The 19698-nt window shown below is 41.6% G+C and overlaps 1 protein-coding gene across 2 annotated transcripts in view; it reads right to left on the bottom strand.

Annotated features, from left to right (window-relative positions):
* Positions 1 to 19698, bottom strand: part of ATP6V0E1 (ATPase H+ transporting V0 subunit e1) — a 41645-nt gene extending 21947 nt beyond the window's left edge. For both annotated transcript variants that reach the window (XM_049874337.1, XM_049874338.1), the window contains exons 1-2: positions 19504 to 19698; positions 11390 to 11437 (exon numbers count right to left, since the gene is read on the bottom strand). In XM_049874337.1, the coding sequence (XP_049730294.1) occupies positions 11390 to 11437; positions 19504 to 19607 (152 nt within the window). In that variant the 5' untranslated portion in view covers positions 19608 to 19698. The remainder of the gene's footprint in view (positions 1 to 11389; positions 11438 to 19503) is intronic.

Below are 19698 nucleotides of genomic sequence, written 5' to 3'. Positions count from 1 at the left end.
CTGTGAGCAGCCATCTAAGATACAAAACTGGTCTCACCCCTTTGGGAGCAAGAAAGAATGAAGAAAACTAAAGATTCGTGGGAAAGATTAGTCCAAAGGACTAATGGACTACAACTACCACGGCCTCCACCAGACTGAGTCCAGTTCAATTAGATTGTGCCCAGCTACCACCACTTACTGCTCTAACAGGGATAATACAGGGCATGGACAGAGCTGGAGAAAAATGTAGAACAAAATTCTAACTCACAAAAAAAGACCAGGCTTACTGGCCTGACACAGATTAGAAAAACCCTAGAGTATGGCCCCCAGACACCCTTTTAGCTCAGTAATGAAGTCATTACTTGAAACTGTCAAGGATTTCATTTTACTTGGATCCACAATCAACACCCACGGAAGTAGGAGTCAGGAAATCAAACAACATACTACACTGGGCAAATCTGCTGCAAAAGATCTCGAGGTTCACCCTTCATCCAAAGATTAGACAGGCCCATAAAACAAAACAAGACTAAAGGGGTTACACCAGTCCAGGGGCAAGAAGTAGAAGGCAGGAGGGGACAGGAAAGCTGGTAATAGGGAACCCAAGATAGAGAAGGGAGACTGTTGACATGTCATGGGGTTGTTAACCAATGTCATAAAGTATGTGTACTGTTTAATGAGAAGCTAGTTTGTTCTGTGAATCTTCATCTAAAGCACAATAAAACAAAACAAAACAAAACAAAACAAAACCAAGCAGTCTGACATACATGTAATGGGAGGCTTATAAGAAAAAATGTGGCAGGAAAAAAAAATAGAAGATATATAGGCTGAAGTTGCCCCAAATTTGGTGGAAAACCCCAAGCGGACAAAAGCAAATCACACCTACACACATCGTAGTAGAACTGCTGAAAACCAAATATGAAGAGAAAATCTTGATCACACCCAGAGGAAAAGGAATGCATAAAGAGGACCGAGTATTCAAGTAAAAGCTGAGTTCTCAGCAGAAACAGTGAAGGCCAGGAGACAAAAAAAAAAAAAAAAAAAAAAATCCATCAACCCAGAATTCTATATCTATAAAAAAAATCCCTCAAAAATCAAAGTGAAATAACAACATTTTCAGATAAGTGAAAGCAGAGACAGTTTGTTTCCAGCAGATGTGTCCCACAACATCCACTAAAAGAAGCTCTTCAGACTGAAGGGATAACAGATAGAAACTCAGATCTACAAGAAGGAATGAACAGCTCTAAAAATGGCAAGTATGTGGGCAAATATAAAAGACTTTTTTCTCTTAATTTCTTTATAAGACATATGATTGTTTAAAGTAACAATGCTAACACTGAGCTATGGGTTTTACAACAGATGTAAATGTAAAATATACAACCACGATATCACAAGGGATGGGAGTAAAGTAGAATTATACTGTTGCAATTGTTGCAAGGTTATTACATTTTACCTAAGGTGGCTTAATATAATCTCTACATAGACTGTGAAAGTTACAGCCACATTAAAAAAAGGAAGAAAGGGAAAAAAGGTATAGCTAAAAAGCTCTTAGAAGAATTAAAACAAAATACTAAAAAAAAGGAGGAGACAGGAAAGCTGGACAAATGGAAATAGGGAACTCAACGTCAAGAAGGGGAGAGTGTTGACAACACATCACAGGGGTGGCAATGTCACAATACAATAGTTTACTAATTTTTAATGAGAAACTAATTTGTTCTATAAACATTCACCTAAAGCACACACACACAAAACATAAAAAAAAATTTGACCCACGATAGGACATGAAAGTAGAAATAGAGGAAAAACAAAAACCTATGGTACCAACAGAAATCAAATAACAAAATAGTGGAGCCAAAACTAGCTATATTAATAATTACATTAATTATATATACACTATTTGCCAATGAAAAGGCGAAGACCGTCAGAATGGATGAAAAAGCCAGACCCAGCTATACATGCTGCCTACAGAAAGACATTCTAAATATAAAGATGTTGTTGCTGTTGTTAGGTGCCGTCGAGTTGGTTCCGACTCATAGCGACCCTGTGCACAACAGAACGAAACGCTGCCTGGTCCTGCACCATCCTTACAATCGTTGTTATGCTTGAGGTCATTGTTGCAGCCACTGTGTCAATCCACCTTGTTGAGGGTCTTCCTCTTTTCCGCTGACTCTGTACTCTGCCAAGCATGATGTCCTTCTCTAGGGACTCATCCCTCCTGACAACATGTCCAAAGTATGTAAGACACAGTCTCGCCATCCTTGCCTCTAAGGAGCATTCTGGCCACACCTCTTCCAAGACAGATTTGTTCGTTCTTTTGGCAGTCCATGGTATATTCAATATTCTTCACCAACACCACAATTCAAAGGCGTCAACTCTTCTTCGGTCTTCCTTATTCATTGTCCAGCTTTCACATGCATATGATGCGATTGAAAATACCATGGCTTGGGTCAGGCGCACCTTAGTCCTCAGGGTGACATCTTTGCTCTTCAACACTTTGAAGAGGTCCTTTGCAGCAGATTCACCCAATGCAATGCGTCTTTTGATTTCTTGACTGCTGCTTCCATGGCTGTTGATTGTGGATCCAAGTAAAATGAAATTCTTGACAACTTCAATCTTTTCTCCGTTTATCATGATGTTGCTCATTGGTCCAGTTGTGAGGATTTTCGTTTTCTTTAAGTTGAGGTGTAATCCATACTGAAGGCTGTGGTCTTTGATCTTCATTAGTAAGTGCTTCAAGTCCTCTTCACTTTCAGCAAACAAGGTTGTATCAACTGCATAACGCAGGTTGTTAATGAGTCTTCCTCCAATCCTGATGCCCCGTTCTTCTTCATGTAGTCCAGCTTCTCGGATTATTTTTTCAGCATACGGACTAAATAGGTATGGTGAAAGAATATAACCCTGACGCACACCTTTCCTGACTTTAAACCAATCAGTATCCCCTTGTTCTGTCAAATATAAAGATACAGATTGAAAATAAAAGAGCGGAAAAAGACAGACCTTGCAAACAATAAGCATAAGAGAGATGTATGATTATTAATATAAGACAAAGTAAAAGTCAAGGAGTATTAACCAAAAAAAAAAAACAAGGAGTATTACCAGATATATATTTTATAATGATAAAAATGTCAACTCTTCAGGAAGACATAAGCATAAATGTGTATGTGCCTAATAACAGAGCTTCAAAACGTGATGCAAAAATACAAAGAATTAAAAGGAGAATTAGAAAAATCTACAATCTGGTGATTTTAATACCCATCTCTCGTAATTATTAGAACTAAACAAAAGGATAAACAATAAGGCAGAGAAGATCTGAACCACCTTGCCCTGACATTTATAGAACACTACACCTAATAACTGCAGACTATACATTCTTTTCAAGGGCACATGAAATGGTCATCAAGATAGAGTATATGCTGAGTCATAACGTAAGTCCTAATTTCAAGAGACTAAAACTTCAGAATATATTTTCTGACCGCAATGAATTAAATGAGAAATTAATAATAATGTATCTAGAAAAGTACCAAATACTTTGAAATTAAAGAACTAACACACTGCTATCGAGTCAATTCTGACTCATAACGATCCTATAGGACTGAGTAGATCTGCCCCATAGGGTTTCCAAGGCTATAAATCTTTACAGAAGCAGGCTGCCACATATTTCTCCCATGGAGCGGCTGGTGGGTTCAAACCGCCAACCTTTCAGTTAGCAGCTAAGTGCTTTAACCACTGTACCACCAGGTCTCCTTTTGTTGTTGTTAGGTGCCATCAAGTCAGCGTCAAATATGCATAACGGAATGAAATGTTGCTTGGTCCTGTGCCATCCTCACAATGCTTGCTATGTTTGAGTTCATCGTTGCAGCCACTGTGTCAATCCATTTCACTGAGTCTTTTTTGCTGACCCTCCACTTTACCAAGCATGATGTCCTTCTCCAGCTATTGGGAACAACCAAATAACAGAAGGCCAAATAAAACATGCGCTACAGTTGTGTCAGAGGGATTCAGGAGTCAACTGGAATAGGCTCCCACTTAGCAGATCTGTTCCCGTAGAGATTACAGCCTAGAACATGCTATAAGACGATTCTCCTCTGTCCCATGGGGTTGCTATGAGTCAGAATCAACAGGATGGCACCTTTTAATGCTAAATTTATACTTGTTTGCCTCCCAGTTATTCTACATCTCCACCTGGAATTCATCCACTAAGCATTTTGTAGAATACCTCCTACATCTGTGGAATTTGTAGACATATTTCCTTTTTTTCATGCCTGTTGCTGACAATTCATGTTCTTTCTCTTTTTTCTTGATCAGTCTTCTTATGGCATTATTAATTTTATTCATCATTTCAAAGAACCAAATTTTTAGCTTTGTTACTTTTCTCTATTTTTTGTCTTTTTTCTACTTCACTGATGTCTACTCTTACTATTTCCTTCCTTTTCCTTACTCTAGGTTTAATTTGTTCTTTTTCTAATTTCTTAGGGTGGAAACTCAGATCATTCATTTTAAACCTTTTTTCTTTTCTAATTTAACCATTTAACATAATACAATCCCCCCAAGCACTGCTTTAGCTGCATCCCACACATTTTGATATGCTAGGTTTTCTTTTTCACTCAGTTTGAGCTATTTTCCAATTTCTCTCATAATTTCTTTGACGTCTTGGTTTTTCAAAAGTGTGGTGTTTAAGACCTAATGGTCTGACTGAGACTGGAAGGATCCTGGTGGTCATGGCCCCCAGACCTTCTGTTGGCCCAGGACAGGAACCATTCCCGAAGCCAACTCTTCAGACATGGATTGGCCTGGACAGTGGGTTGGAGAGGGATGCCGGTGAGGAGTGAGCTTCTTGGGTCAGGTGGACCCTTGAGACTATGTTGGCATCTCCTGCCTGGAGGGGGGATGAGAGGGTGGAGGGGGTTAGAAGCTGGCGAAATGGACATGAAAAGAGAGAGTGGAGGGAGGGAGCAGACTGCCTCATTAGGGGGAGAGTAACTGGGAGTGTGTAGCAAGGTGTATATGGGTTTTTGTGTAAGAGACTGACTTGATTTGTAAACTTTCACTTAAAGCACACTAAAAATTATATTTTAAAAAGTGTGGTGTTTAATTTCAAAGCATTTGGTGTTTTTCTGGATATGCTGTTATTGATTTTTCATTTAATTTATCATGGTCAGAAAATACACTCTACAAGATTTTAGTCTTTTGAAACCACTTATGAAACAGCTTTGCCAAAACAATTGAACCTGAATCTGATCTAGCCCCTAGATATGATTACCAATTTAGAGCAAACACAGAAGAAAGAGGGACATGTTAAACAACACCACAGGCATGCAGTTAACAAAGACCAGACTGTGGAAAACCACAGGGCGAACAACCCAATTTTTTTCTATAAAAATATGCAAGGAAAAAAGAAGGAGAGAGAGAGAAAGATGGAGGAGAAATCTATGTGACAGACTTAAGAAACAGCAACTACACAAAAAAAGGCCAGACTTACTAGCCTGACAGACTGGAGAAACCCCGAGAGTATGGCCCCTGGACACCCTTTTAGCTCAGTAATAAAGTCATTCCTGAGGTTCACCCTTCAGCCAGAAACTGGACAGGCCCATAAAACAAAATGAGACTAAAGGGGCACACTAGCCCAGGGGCAAGGACTAGAAGGCAGGAGGGAACAGGAAAGCTGGTAATAGGGAACCCAAGGTTGAGAAAGGAGAGTGCTAACATGCTGTAGGGTTGTTAACCAGTGTTATAAAACAATACGTGTACTAACTGTTTAATGACAAACTGGTATGTTCTGTAAACCTTCATCTGAAGTACAATTAAAAAAAAACAGCAACTAGTTGCTATATGTGATCTTTACTCGGACCTTGACTCAAATAAACTGTAAAATAAATTATGAGACAATGAAGGAAATTTAAACACGATGGAATATTTGATAATATTTAGGAATTAACCTTTTGTGTGTGATAATGGTATTGTGGTTATGCTTTAAGAAAGAACAGTATCTTTCACAGATCCATATTGAAATATTCACAAATGGACTCCTATGTCCGGGATTTGCTTCCAAATAATCTGGGGTGGAGCGACAAAGCATGGGGATGAAACAAGATTTGCTGTGAGTTTTGAAGGTGGGTGACAGGCAGATGGAGGTTCATGATACTATTTTTTTCTACTTTTGTAGAGGGAACACAGGTTTTAAATATTCAAAACCAAAAGGTTAAAAAAAAAAAAAAAGCCACAGTAAAGAGCATCCCAGAACCAGCCAGTTTATGGTTACTTGGTTGGAAGCCAAGGTAGAGGATGCTGGCCCTGGGGAGGTGATCATGTCCTGTGCCCAAACTAACTCTAGAGCCACATTCCAAAAAAGCCAGTGAGGACGGGCTCAGCTGGGGCTGTGCAAATATCTGGACAAGGGGGACGGGGTTCCTCTGGGCTGTGCGAGTCCTTGTGTGATGGGCAGTATTAGGTGGCTGGAAGGGTGAGTAAGTGGGACTCTTGGGGCCAAAGAATAGAAGTTTGTGGGGATGAGTGGATAGGGGCACCCAACTGGGGAGTGGATACAGGGGGCTGTGAGGGAAGTGATTGGGGGCCTCTCTGGCTCTTGATTTGTTTCCTGTCTGTCTCCTCTTACTAAAGAGGGCAGGGGCTTGTCTGTTTTGTTCAGTCACTGCTATACATCCAGTGCCTAGACCTAATGCATGTTTTGTGCATAGCTACAGTTGAGTCGGCCCCTGACTTATGGCGACCCCGTGCACAATGGGATAGGACCATTGTGATCCACAGACTTTTCAATGACTGATTTTCCAAATTAGATCACCAGGCCTTTCTTCCTAGTCTGTCTTAGTCTGAAAGCTCTGCTGAGACCTGTACAGCATCACAGCAACACACAAGCCTCCACTGACAGATGGGTGGTGGCTGGGCGTGAGGTGCGTTGGCTGGGAACGGTACCTGGGTCTCCCACGTGGAAGGCAAGAATTCGGCCACTGAACCACCACTGCTACCAGATCCACTACACAGTAGGTTCTAAATAAACGTATGTCCAGTGAATGAACTCTAATAAGGCCCAACATATACATGCTACAATAGCCTTCTGAGCACACTGTGCTTACAAGTAACGTACAGTTCTTGGAATTAATTTATTTAAAAAAAAAAAAAAGATCTAATATTACCTTTTATTTTTATTGTCCTATGTTTTTGTTATAAGCTCTCACAATAGCACCTTTTTAAAAACTCACAAAAACCATCCTACAATGTAATCGGGCCAAGTATTATTCAGTCTAGAAGAACCAAAGTCTCCTGACTCCCAGTCAATATACCTTCTACCTCACTCCGTTGGTAAGATTTACAAGTAGTCAAGGACTAAAGATATGACATATTTTCCAAGAAGCAACTGCAGCTTCACAATATAACACTAAATTTCTAATTTATCTTGAAGATGTGAGTTTTGTGACTCTGGGTAAGGTACAACATAATTTGATTTTAAAAATTAACCTAAGACTACCAGAAAGCATAGAATAATAACAGGACTGTATTCTTAAGAGACAAAAGTGATGTTGTGCCTCAAAGAGGGGAAGCAGGTTTGCAACATTCAGACTTTCCTCTGCTGAACCATTAACAGAAACTGCACTCTACTCACAGAGATCCTGATTTATTCAAAGTTCAAACAAGTTCCACCCCGTGAACCTTAAACTAGAACAAACTAGAAAGGGAAAAAAACTGCTACAAACAGAAGGCAATTTAAAAGTCCGTGAATGTATTTCAAAACATGACTTTGTTTAAGAAACCCAAAGTCTCTTTGGGTGTGTGCCTTACTTCCAAAGCGGTATTTTTAAGAAAGTATACTTTTCTGGTGCCAAACTTCTGGTGACATTTTCTTTGAATTTCAAATTTAGTACAGCATCCCATGCCTTTGTGGGATAAGGTATGTAAAATATTTAGGGTTTAAATTCCAACCATATTTTTCAGGCAGATGCCTTGCTAAACAGGATATACAATCAGGTTTCAAACAAACAAAAGAAAAAAAAATTTATAAAATTACTACTACCCAGCTTATTTCCCCATAAAATGGCCTCCAGAAGCTCTTAATGTTGGAACACTGTGTACCAACTTTATTAAAATAACGATGACAGTACTGACCCACTGTCAAAAGAGTATTCTATTCACCAGCCCTCTGGCACGGGGGAAAAATGATCTAAAGTCTAGACAACAGGACGTAAGAGCTCATGGATAGTTCTCAATTCAGTCAGTAAGATCCAAAAGTGAAATAATTTCTAATTAAGTCCAATTGTTCAGCATTCACTTCAAAATGAAAATAACAGGCAGTGAGACTGATTGGAAAGGTTTTTGTTTGTTTCCTTTAAAGACAGTGTCATGAAAAGTAATCCAATTTCAATGACAATCGAGAACCAGAAAGTCACAAAACATTTGTGCTATATCTTGGTTTAATTTCAAGTCATTCCTCTATGCAATAATTTCCTCATTTTTAAGGTACCGCCACCAACCTTACTGTTAACACGGCAGAGGTTTTCAAAGCAATAAAAACAAAAGCCTTTGAAATCACAGGACTTTTCCTTGGCACCCAGACTGATAAAGAGCTTCCTTGTTTGGGTCCCTGGGTGGCAGTCTGAACCCACTCAGTGGCTCCATGGAAGAAAGGCCTGGCAATCTGCTTCCATAAAGATGAGAGCCGAGAAAACCCTATAAAGCACAGTTCTACTCTGTTAACACACGGGGTCGCCATGAGTTGGAATCAACTCTATAGCAACGGTTTGGTTTTGGTTTTGGTTTGAATTTCTATAAGACTCAGCAGAATAGGTCAATGCTCAACCATCTGTACTAACATTATTAATTCTTGACGATGCATTACTCCCTCTCGTTTAGTCTTCAGAGCTGAACACAGCTGGTGTTTAAGGATTCCCCCCATACACCACTTGCCAGGCTTTCATCCTAGAGGCTGAGCTATCACCTGAAAAAGTCTCTTTGACATCTCTAAGCCAAACCAAACCCACTGCCGTCATGTCGATTCCAACTCTGTTGACCTCCCTATCCAAAAAAAAAAGATTAAATAAGCAAAATTTGGAAAATCACATCATCTGAGCCTTAGTGCTGACGCAGCCAAATAACACCACTACCATTTATAAAACTTTTATATTGTATTATGACTCAGCTTGAAACACCTAATGCTGCACTTAACAAGTGACTGACTGATTGGCTGGGTAGCCAAAACTCGTGGTAATAACCCTGTCAGGGGCAGATTTTGATCCATGCCAAGTACTGCAGTTTGGTTCATGTCATGGATTGAATTATGTCCCCCCAAAAATGTGTGTATTAACTTGGTTAGGCCATGATTCCCAGTATTCTGTGGTTGCCCTCCATTTGGTGATTGTAATTTTATGTTAAAGACAATTAAGGTGGAATGTAAACACCCTTGCTCAGGCCATATGCTTGATCCAATGTAGAGGGAGTTTCCCTGGAGTTATCGGCCACACCACCTTTTATCTTTCAAGAGATAAAAAGGAAAGGAAAACAAGCAGAGAATTGGGGACCTCATGCCACCAAGAAGCACCGGGAGCAGAACACATCCTTTAGACCCGGGTTTCTTGCACAGAGAAGCTCCTAGCCCAGAGGAAGACTGACGAGAAGGACCTTCTTCAGAGCCGACAGAGAGAGAAAGCCTTTCCCTGGAGCTGACACCCTGAATTTGGACTTCTAGCCTACCAGACTGTGAGAAAATAAATGCCTCTTTGTTAAAGCCATCCACTTGTGATATTTCTGTTATAGCAGCACTAAATGACTAAGACAGTTCACTTCAGCAAACCTCTTTGAAAGATCTCAGTGCAGAGGTCCCCAGACACAGGACACACACAGAGTCAGGGTCAGAGCTATGCGTGGCCTTTCACCTCAGGACTGGAACTGCTGCTTCCTACCCACTTAGGGGCGGGCACCAAACAATGGTTTCGCCACCACCAACCCTTTCCATATCACTGAGGTCTCGGGAAGCTAGAAAGTTCTCTTTAAGATAAGAGAATCACTGGTTCTAAACTCTAAAAAGAAATCCCTCAAAGGATGAATTCTATGATATGTGAATTATATCTCAATTTAAAAAAGAAAAGAGAAGAAATCCCAAGGCTCTTTGAATATTCTGAAGTAGCTCTTCTCCCCAGGGATTGGTGAACACTCAGCTTTTCTCTGGGACTTGGCTTGTTCTATCTTCTTCAGGGAAGGGGAGAATGTAGGTAAGAGTTAGAAAAGTCTTTAAAATTGTTCAACTGCAGTTCTGCCACTTCTGGTACTCATGAGGATAACAGCATTCTAAAACTATATGTTGATGAAAGGAATCATCTTATATAGCTTAAAATAGTTTTCACTCAACAATTTATATAAACCCTATAATCTATTCAAATAGCTGCTAATTATTATCATACAATGAATTGCTTTAAAAAAATTGTCCTTACTCTACTGGATTTTGATAATTCTAGCTCAACTTCTGTTCATCAGATAACAAGTCATAATAAAGAAGGGTTTGATTGGCTTTACAGTGAGACATTTAAGTGGAATGAGTAGGCCTAAATACTTCACAAGTAGTAAAATATAAAGTAGTACAATTACAATTTCTGGCTAATTATAAACTTTAAATGTGTGCCAAAAAGTTACATTTGTATTCCCAGAAAGACAGAGCATCTGTACATCTGGTAAGTAAAACATACTGAACACAGGAAGAGTGTGCTATTTGCAATTTAGGACATTATTTCTAGATCTTACATGAGGGGACTGGTCCAATGAACAAAAGCAGACAGCTTCACAAGAACTCATGCTCTGCTGATGCAGTTTTCAATCACGCATATTATAAATACCGAGACTAACTGCTGTTGTGGATTGAGTTGTGTCCCCCCAAAGTGTGTATCAACTTTGCTAGGCCATGATTGCCAGTACTGTCCAATTGTCCGCCACTTTGTCATCTGATGTGATTATCCTATGTGCTGTAAATCCTACCTCTATCATGTTAATTAGGCAAGACTATAGGCTGTTATGTTAATGAGGCAGGACTCAAACTACAAGATTAGGCTGTGTCTTGAATCAATCTCTTTTGAGATATAAAAGAGACAAGCAGCAGAGAGACTGGGGGACCTCATTACCACCAAGCAAGAAGAGCCAGGAGTGCACATCCCCTGGACCTGGGATCTGTGCCCTGAAAAGCTCCTAGACCAGGGGAAGATTGATGACAAGGACCTTCCCCCGAGAGCTGACGGAGAAAGCCTTTTTTAGAGTTGGTGCTCTGAATTTGGACTTCTAGCCCCCTAGGCTGAGACAGAATAAATTTGTTTGTTAAAGCCATCCACTTGTGGTATTTCTCCTATACCAGCACTAGATAACTAAGACAGCTGCTATCAGTTTAAGAGAAAAAACAACTTGTAAGAGACATTGTACTTACAACAGGTAGCAGCAAACTGAACAGGTCACCAACATAGTGATGATAACTCTAAAAAAAGAAAAAAAAGGCATATGTTATTAGATAACAAACTATCCAGACACTGCAGAATAGTTTAACTCCCCTTCCCAAACTCTCAAACTGACGTGGATTGTGTACCAAGAAAATGGATCTGAATCTATTCTAACACCCACTACTGCACTGTGCCCTGAGGTGCATTTGGTAGAAATTTAACTAAACAAACATTTATATTTAAAGAGATGTGTACTGATGCCGCAGCTGAGATATAAAATCCAAATCCATCTGAAACCAAACAGAAAAGGCCACAGTGACAATTAGTTTTGACATTCAAACCACTTACTCTATTTGGTAGTATTTTCTGCAATGGAGTAACACTGTACTTCTAAAAATATCACTTTGTAGCCCTGAGCTCCGTTCCTGTCTAAAAAACATTTAACCCTGGATCTTAGAAATTCAACAGTTCCCAAACTTAATTCATGATATTCTCTCCCCAAAAGCTCCCCTTCTAAATTTCCTACTCACCAGAAGAAGCCCTGCCATTTCTGCCCCTCCCACCCCCCCTCAAATCTCTCATCTTTTTGCTCACCCCTCCTCTGCACCCTTGCATTCAGTCACCTAATGCTGTGGATTCATTCCCTGAGGGATCTCTCCCCGTTATGGATTGAACCGTACCCCCAAAAAGGTATGCTGAAGCTCTCACGCCTGTTCCTATGCATGTGACCTTGTTAGGCAACGAAGCTTCTGAAGATGTCATCAATTAAGGTCATACTGCACCCTTTTAGCTCAGTAATGAAGTCACTTCTGAGGTTCACCCTTCAGCCAAAGATTAGAAGAGCCCATAAAACAAAACGAGACTAAAGCGGCACAACAGTCCAGGGGCAAAGACTACAAGAAGGTAGGAGGGGACAGGAAAGCTAGTAACAGGGAACCCAAGGTCGAGAAGGGAGAGTGGTGACATGTCGTGGGGTTGTTAACCAAGGTCAGAAAACAGTGTGTACTGTTTAATGAGAAACTAGTTTGTTCTGTAAACCTTCATCTAAAGTACAATCAAAAAGAAACATAAGGCCACACTGGAGTAGAGGGACACAAATCCAATCAGAATGGTGTCCTTATAAAAATAGGATTAAAGGCACGTACAGAAGGAAAAACAGCATGTCACCGTGGCTGCTGAGGTGGAGCTGTGCTGCAGCTGCAAACCAAGGAAAGCCTGGGACTACCAGAAGCTGGGAGTGACTTCAATAGATCCTCCCCTAGAGCCTCTGGAAAGAACGTGGCCCTGCCAACACCCTGAATTCACTGGACTTCTAGCTTTCACAACTGTGAGACAATAAATTTCTGTCATGTTAAGCCACCCACTTTGTGGTACTTGGTTAGAGCAGCCCTAGGAACCTAAAACACCCCTCATGTGGATTTCTTCCTTTCCATTCCCACTGCCAGCACCAACATTCATCAAGTTCATCTGGCTAGCTAACTGCTGAGAGATTCAAAACGTCCTCCTTCTTCTGTTCTTTCTAAAACATTCATCACATCACTCTCCAGTTTAAGGTCTTTTCACGGCTCTCCATCCATCCTCCATAGAAAAGATTTCCGAAGAGGGGTCTCTACACTCTAAGGACTGAGCAAGACTAGTTCCCAGAATGTGAAAACCAAAACACCCATTGCCATTGAGTCGATCCTGACTCAGAGACCCTACAGGGAAGAGTAGAAATGCCCCATAGGGTTTCCAAGGAGTGGCTGCATTTGAACTGCTGACCTTTTGGTTAGCAGCTGAGCTCTTAACCACTGCAACACCAGGGCTCCAGAACGTGGGAAGCAAGTATCAACGCTCCTATTTATATTCATTTTTAACTCATCCTTTAGAAGTTCTATGCCTGTGTGTTACTGGCACATGCATTCATTCAACAGATTTTCACTGAGCATCTAGGGAGTGCCAGGCTCTGGTGTCACACTAGTGAACAGAACTAATGAAAACTCCTGCCCTGGTGAAGTTCGCATGATAGTGGGGCGACACAGAAAATGAATAAGGTAAACAAATAAACAACAACCATATGTGCGTATGTGTATAAATATATGTATGTATATATACATGTATATGCGTAACCAAAAAAAACCAAACCAGTTGCCGCTGAGTTGATTCCAACTCAGTGACCCTAAAGGACAGAGTAGAACTGCCCCATAGAGTTTCCAAGGAGCACCTGGTGGATTTGAACTGCTGACCGTTTTGGTTAGCAGCTGTAGCACTTAACCACTACGCCACCAGGGTTTCCTATGTATATGTATATATACATACAAAAGACAGACAAACCCATTGCTGTTGAGTTAATTCCAACTCACAGTGACCCTGTAAGATAGAGAAGAACTGCCCCATAGGGTTTCCAAGGAGCAGCTGGTAGATTTGAACTGCCAACCTTTTGGTTAGCACCCATAGTTCTCAACCACTGCACCACCAGGGCTCTCTCTCTATACATAGTCCCTGGATGGCATAAACAGTTTGTGCTGGACTACTAACTGAGAGCCTGGCAGTTCAAATCCACCCAGCAGCACCATGGAAGAAGGCCTGGCGGTCTACTTCTATAAAGATTAAAAACAAAACAAAACTTGTTGCCATCAAGTAGGTTCTGACAGAGTAGAACTGCCCTGTAAGGTTTCCAAGGAGCGCCTGGGTGGATTCGAACTGCCAGCTTTTTGGTTAGCAGCCAAACTCTTAACCACTACGCCACCAGGGTCAGCCAACAAAACCCTCTGTAACACAGGGGACGGCCATTAGTCAGAATCGACTCCACAGAAACGGATACATACACAAGCGTATATACATACATATATGCACACACAGGTGTATATAAATATACATATTTTCGTATGCCAGATGATAAGTGCAATGGAGAAACATAAAGAAGAAAGGAGGATAGGGCATACAGGGGGTTGCAGGGCACGGTTGCAACATTAAAGAAGGTGGTGAGTAAAGGCCTTGCTGAAGAGGTGACATGTGAGTGAAGACCAGATGGAGGTGAGGGAGCCCTCCCGGCAGAGGGAACAGCAAATGCAAAAGCATGAGGCCAGAGGGTATGTGGGGTTCAAAGGCAAGGAAAGAGCCTGTCTGGGTGCAGCAATGCAAGGGGAGGTGAGGAGGAGTTGAGGTCAAAGACTTATCAGGTAGCCACTGAAAAGACTTGGGCTTTTAAACTGAGTGAAAAGGGAAGTAAGTTATTTGCAGAATTTCAGGAGCAGAGAGGGCTGACAAAATCTGATTCAAATTCTAATAGTAAGTGGTACTAGGTTTGGGAGATGAAAAACATTTGAAAATGGACAATGGTAACGGTTGCACAACATGCTGGATGTAATTAACGTCACTGAATTCTACTCTTAAAAATGGTTAAAATGGCAAATGCTTTGTTATGTATATATATTTTACCACAACAATAATTTTAAAAATGAATGCAAAATAATATTCTAATAGGATCTCTCTACTGGGTGGAAATGAACTGGAGGAAGAGGGACAAAGGGGAAAAGCAGGGAACCCAGTTAGGGGAGAACTGTGATCATCTGAGTGGACCAGGCTGGTAGCAGTGCAGGTACTGGGAACTGGTCAGCTTCTGGATGTATTTTGAAGGCAGAACCATCAAAATATATAATTTACAGATTACATTTATAACATATAAACATGTATAGGGGCTTATGCTAAAAAACTTTGACAGTTGCACAATTAAAAAGTTCTGATAACCTGTTTCCTACAGAATCATATCTAGGTCCTTGACCTAATTCCCTCCACTCATCTTCCTCACTCCCCTCTACTTTTAAACATCAATCCATTCCTTATTCCTGAAGGTAGGTCCCCTCACTCTTCCCCGAACACATCACGTTTATTATTTTCAATCCCAAACTTTTGCTCATCTTCCCCATTCTCCCATCACTCCCCTTCCCTCTCTCCTGTCTTCTCCAAGACCGTCTCGGGAGCTGAAACAGCTGAGGCTCCCGTGTATTACCTGCTTCACAGTTTGATATCAAAAGCTCCACGATTAAAACATAACCTTCTAGTGTCCTTATTCCTAGGAGCTGGCTGCTGAAGTATCTAGGGGTGAAATGTCATGATGACTGCAACTTGCTTTCAAGTAGTTCAGCGAAATAAAAAATAAAAATTGTCTATATACTATATACAGAGGGAGTGAGGGGAGAGCAAGACGGACACACTCACACCCTGGATGGCACAAACGGTTAACACACTCACACCCATCCAGAAGCACCTCGGAAGAAAGGCCTGACAATCTACCTCACAAAAATCAACCCCTGAAAACCCCACAGAGCAGAGTTTTACTCCCACACACAGGGTCGCCATGAGTTGGAACTGACTTGCTGGCAACTGGTTTTGATTTACATATACATATCTAGATCTACATATGTACACACACCAGGAACCCTGGTAGCAAGCACAGAGGTTAAGCACTTGGCTGCTAACCGAAACGTAGATGGTTTCAACCCACTAGCCACTCCTCTGGAGAAAGATGCGGCAGTCTGCTTCCCTAAAGATTTACGGCCTTGGAAACAGCTCTACTCTGTCCTATAGGGTCGCTGAGTTGGAATCAACTTGATGGCAAGGGGTTTGGATTTTGGATACATACATACTCATGTACATTTATTCATAGATAAAGCAAATATGAATATAATAATTACTGTGGCAGTATATAGCACTCTTTCTACTTTTCTTTATGTCCGAAAATGTTCATTACAAGGGAGAATGAAGAAAACCAAAGATACAATGTAAAGATTAGTCCAAAGGCCTAATGGACCACAACTATCACCGCCTCCACCAGACTCAGTCCAGTACATCTAGATGGTCCCCAGCTATCACCACAGACTGCTCTGACAGGGATCACAATAGAGGGTCCCAGAAAGAGCTGGGGAAAAATATGGTACAAAATTCTAACTCACAAAAAAAAGACCTTACTTACTGGCCTGACACAGACTAGAGAAACCCTGAGAGTAGCCCCCGGACACCCTTTTAGCTCAGTAATGAAGCCACCCCCGAGGTTCACCTTTCAGCCAAAGATTAGACCAGGCCCATAAAACAAGACAAGGCTAAATGGGCACACCAGCCCAGGGGCAAGGGCTAGAAGGCAAAGGGGACAGGAAAGCTGGTAATAGGGAACCCAAGGTCAAGAAGGAAGAGTGCTGACATGTTGTGGGTTGTTAACCAATGTCATAAAACAATATATGTACCAACCGTTTAATGAGAAGCTAGTTCTGTAAACCTTCACCTGAAGTACAATAAAAAGAAATTGTATACTCTACATTCCCTACACTTTAGAGTAGGTGCCTACTGCTCATTAACACAAAACATTTAAAAAATGCTAAAATAAGTGGTGGATCTCTAGCTGATTTTAAAGGCTTGTTTAAATAATTTGAGTAATATTAGAGTAATAGCTACAAAATCCTAGAAGAGTCTATCAGAGAACTAAGAACAGAGTAAAAAATATATATACCCAAAAAATATATACCTCAAAAAAAAAAAAATTGTTCATTAAAAAGTAGAAGCTGACCGAATTCCTCCAATACCAATCCTGGCCCTCTCCCCTCATCTACTTGTAAGGGAGCCATTGTGAGAAAAACTTAATACTTTTAGAGACTCTGTGGATTTTTAAAGAGAATAGAGGGAAAACATGAAAAACAGGAATGGTCAGGAAAGCTGTCTCCAGGCACAGACCTGATTTTTATCCCATCCTTTTACAGTTGCAGAAAAGAATGAAAATGTAAAGGACTTGCTTTAGTTTATGCTTAGATTCAGAAGACTTTTTCCTTCTCCCCTTTCTTCCTTCTGCCTCACCAGGTCCTGATAACCTTCTAAACACCTCCTCAGCACCCAATTTCCAGCTTTCTGACGTGCAGAGGTCTGTCAGGGAAGACGATGCAACCTCAAAGCCCTCTTTTGCCCTCTCCCTTCTTCCCTTTACTTAGCTCCTCAACAAAGATGTTTTTAATCCCTCAAGTCAGAAAACACATTGCCATCAAGTTGATTCTGTCTGACTCATAGCTGCCCTATAGGACAGAGTAGAACTGCCCCATGGTGTTTCCAAGGAAGGGCTGGTGGATTCAAAATGCTGACCTTTTTGGTTAGCAGCCAAACACTTAACCACTGTGTCACCAGGAAGTGCTCTCCTGTATTAAAAACTACCCATAATCCTTCTTGAGGCAGTTATACTCCTTCATGTACTTAACATTTTCTGATCTGCAGTCTTTTCAGGAGGTAATGGGAAACTAGTACAATTCAGTAGTAATTTTCTCATTTGACAAGGAGAAATTGGGAACATGGAAAAGGTAACTCAATTGCCCAAGGTCACCGGGATCATCTACTTAGAAGCAGTGTTTCTCAAAATGTAACACAGTAACTCCTAGGAGACACTGTGTTTCAAGACCAGCTCCATCCTGCCAAGAGCAGGAAATACAAGGATTGGGGTGGAGGCTGTGAATTGGACCTGGCAATATATCACTAGCAGGTCAAATGCCTGCATCGTGACACTCAGGCTAGAAACTGAGCAGCCCAGGTACAACTGTTGGGGTATCATTACCCTGGATAAAAGCAATGGCATCAAGTCCCAAGATTGGGCATGGTGGGCCCGAACGGGGGTGGGGGGGGGGCGGGAGGGAAGGTCAGTCTTTAAGAAAAGAGTGATCAGTGCTACCAGCACATATACAAAGGCTTTCCTGAGTAGAAGGATGGAAAGGCAGGCAGTAGGGCAAGGAGAGAGTTGAAGGTAAAGACAACAAAGAAGCATTTTGCTGTTTTCCTACTCCAGCAGGAGAAACAAATCTTGGAAATAAAATTTGGTTAACACAAATTGTTTTAATAACACCAAAACCCTGGTGTTATTATCTCTCCACCCTACGATAGGCTGGAGAGATGGCCCTATGTAACAATGCTGGGGAGGGTCGGGGGGATGCAAAGAAGGGAAGACTTAATACTTCCAAACCACTGAAATTCATCTATCATTTTTCCTTTTTTAAAACGTCAGGACTTATTTTTAGACTAGAAGTTACAGGTGTATAAAGCAAGCTCATTCCAGAGAGCAAAGGGGTCAGATCACCAGGTATTAAGGAAGCAGTAACAATTTCTTTGCTTTAATAAAGGCAACAGAATTATCCATTCCACAGGTATTTATTGAGTGCCTTGAAACCACCAATTAACGTCAAGGAACAAAGCAAGAGATGGTGTTTCTGACAAAATGTGACCAGTCTAAGTTCACCCCACATGATCTTGAGCTGAGAAAAAATGACTAAAAAGCAAAAGAGGAACCAGAAGAGGGTATACCAAGGATCATTTCAAGATGAGGTTCCATTTTGTGGTACAAAATATACATATATATATATATATTTTTTTTTACTTCCAAAAAAGATAAAGCTCCATGTAACAAAGAAAGCTGGAAAAAAGTCTTTCTTTACCAATCAATCCAAGAACTTGTTACCCTAATACAAGAGTGGGAGCGCCGTCCAAAAGATGTGACGCAGGGGTTTCTAAACAATACCCCCTGCTCTTTGATAATGAACCCCGCTTTAAATCAGGCCCCTGCTACCTCCGGTCGCCCGCTATGGTGCAGGGCCTGGGCTCAGGCCTTGTTGAACAAGCTTGTCCTCTAAGCAGCTGCAACATGTGATGCAGAGAGGGCGATTTTTACGTTACCTATTTGATTTTTTTTTTTTTTTAAAGTGTAGGTAAACGAAGCCAGATTTGGAAAGAGAACAGGGTCAAAGGGTCGAAAGTCGACTAGGTACGAACCTCGACTTCTGAGTCAGTATAAACCCATTTTCGATGGCACGCTCCTCACACTGGGCCGTGATGAGAAAAAAAAATTCCCATAAAACTCGTTTCCAAGGAGAGACCCCCCGCCCCCCACCCCGAGGTGACTCTCCTCACGTTAAGGCCCAGGAGTCGAAGAAGTTGCTGCGATAAGGAAGTCTGGCGGGCTCCACGGGGGTCAGGGCCTGACTCTGGAGTGGGGGGCACCCCCTGAAAGGTTCTCGGGCAGGTGCGGGGCTCGCCCCCTCCCCCGCCCGGGTCCGACTCGTCCTCCCCGCGCGTCCCTCCCAGGCAGGCCTAGCGTACTTACCCTCGGTTAGGACCCTTAGGGATGAACCAGGGCACTAAGAAGCCCACGAAGCCCCAGAACACGCTCATCACGATGAGAGGCACGGTGAGGCCGCTGTACGCCATGGCTGCCTCGGATCCGCAAACCCCTACCCCGCCGCCTCACTTTGGTCCCACCCGGAAGTGTCAACACCGGACCGCGTGATCAGCGAGCGCA

This window comes from Elephas maximus, chromosome 2 (assembly GCF_024166365.1).
Source record: "Elephas maximus indicus isolate mEleMax1 chromosome 2, mEleMax1 primary haplotype, whole genome shotgun sequence".
Taxonomy (NCBI): Eukaryota; Metazoa; Chordata; class Mammalia; order Proboscidea; family Elephantidae; genus Elephas; species Elephas maximus.
Note: the sequence above shows the minus strand (reverse complement) of the source record. Positions and strands in the feature narration are given on the sequence as shown.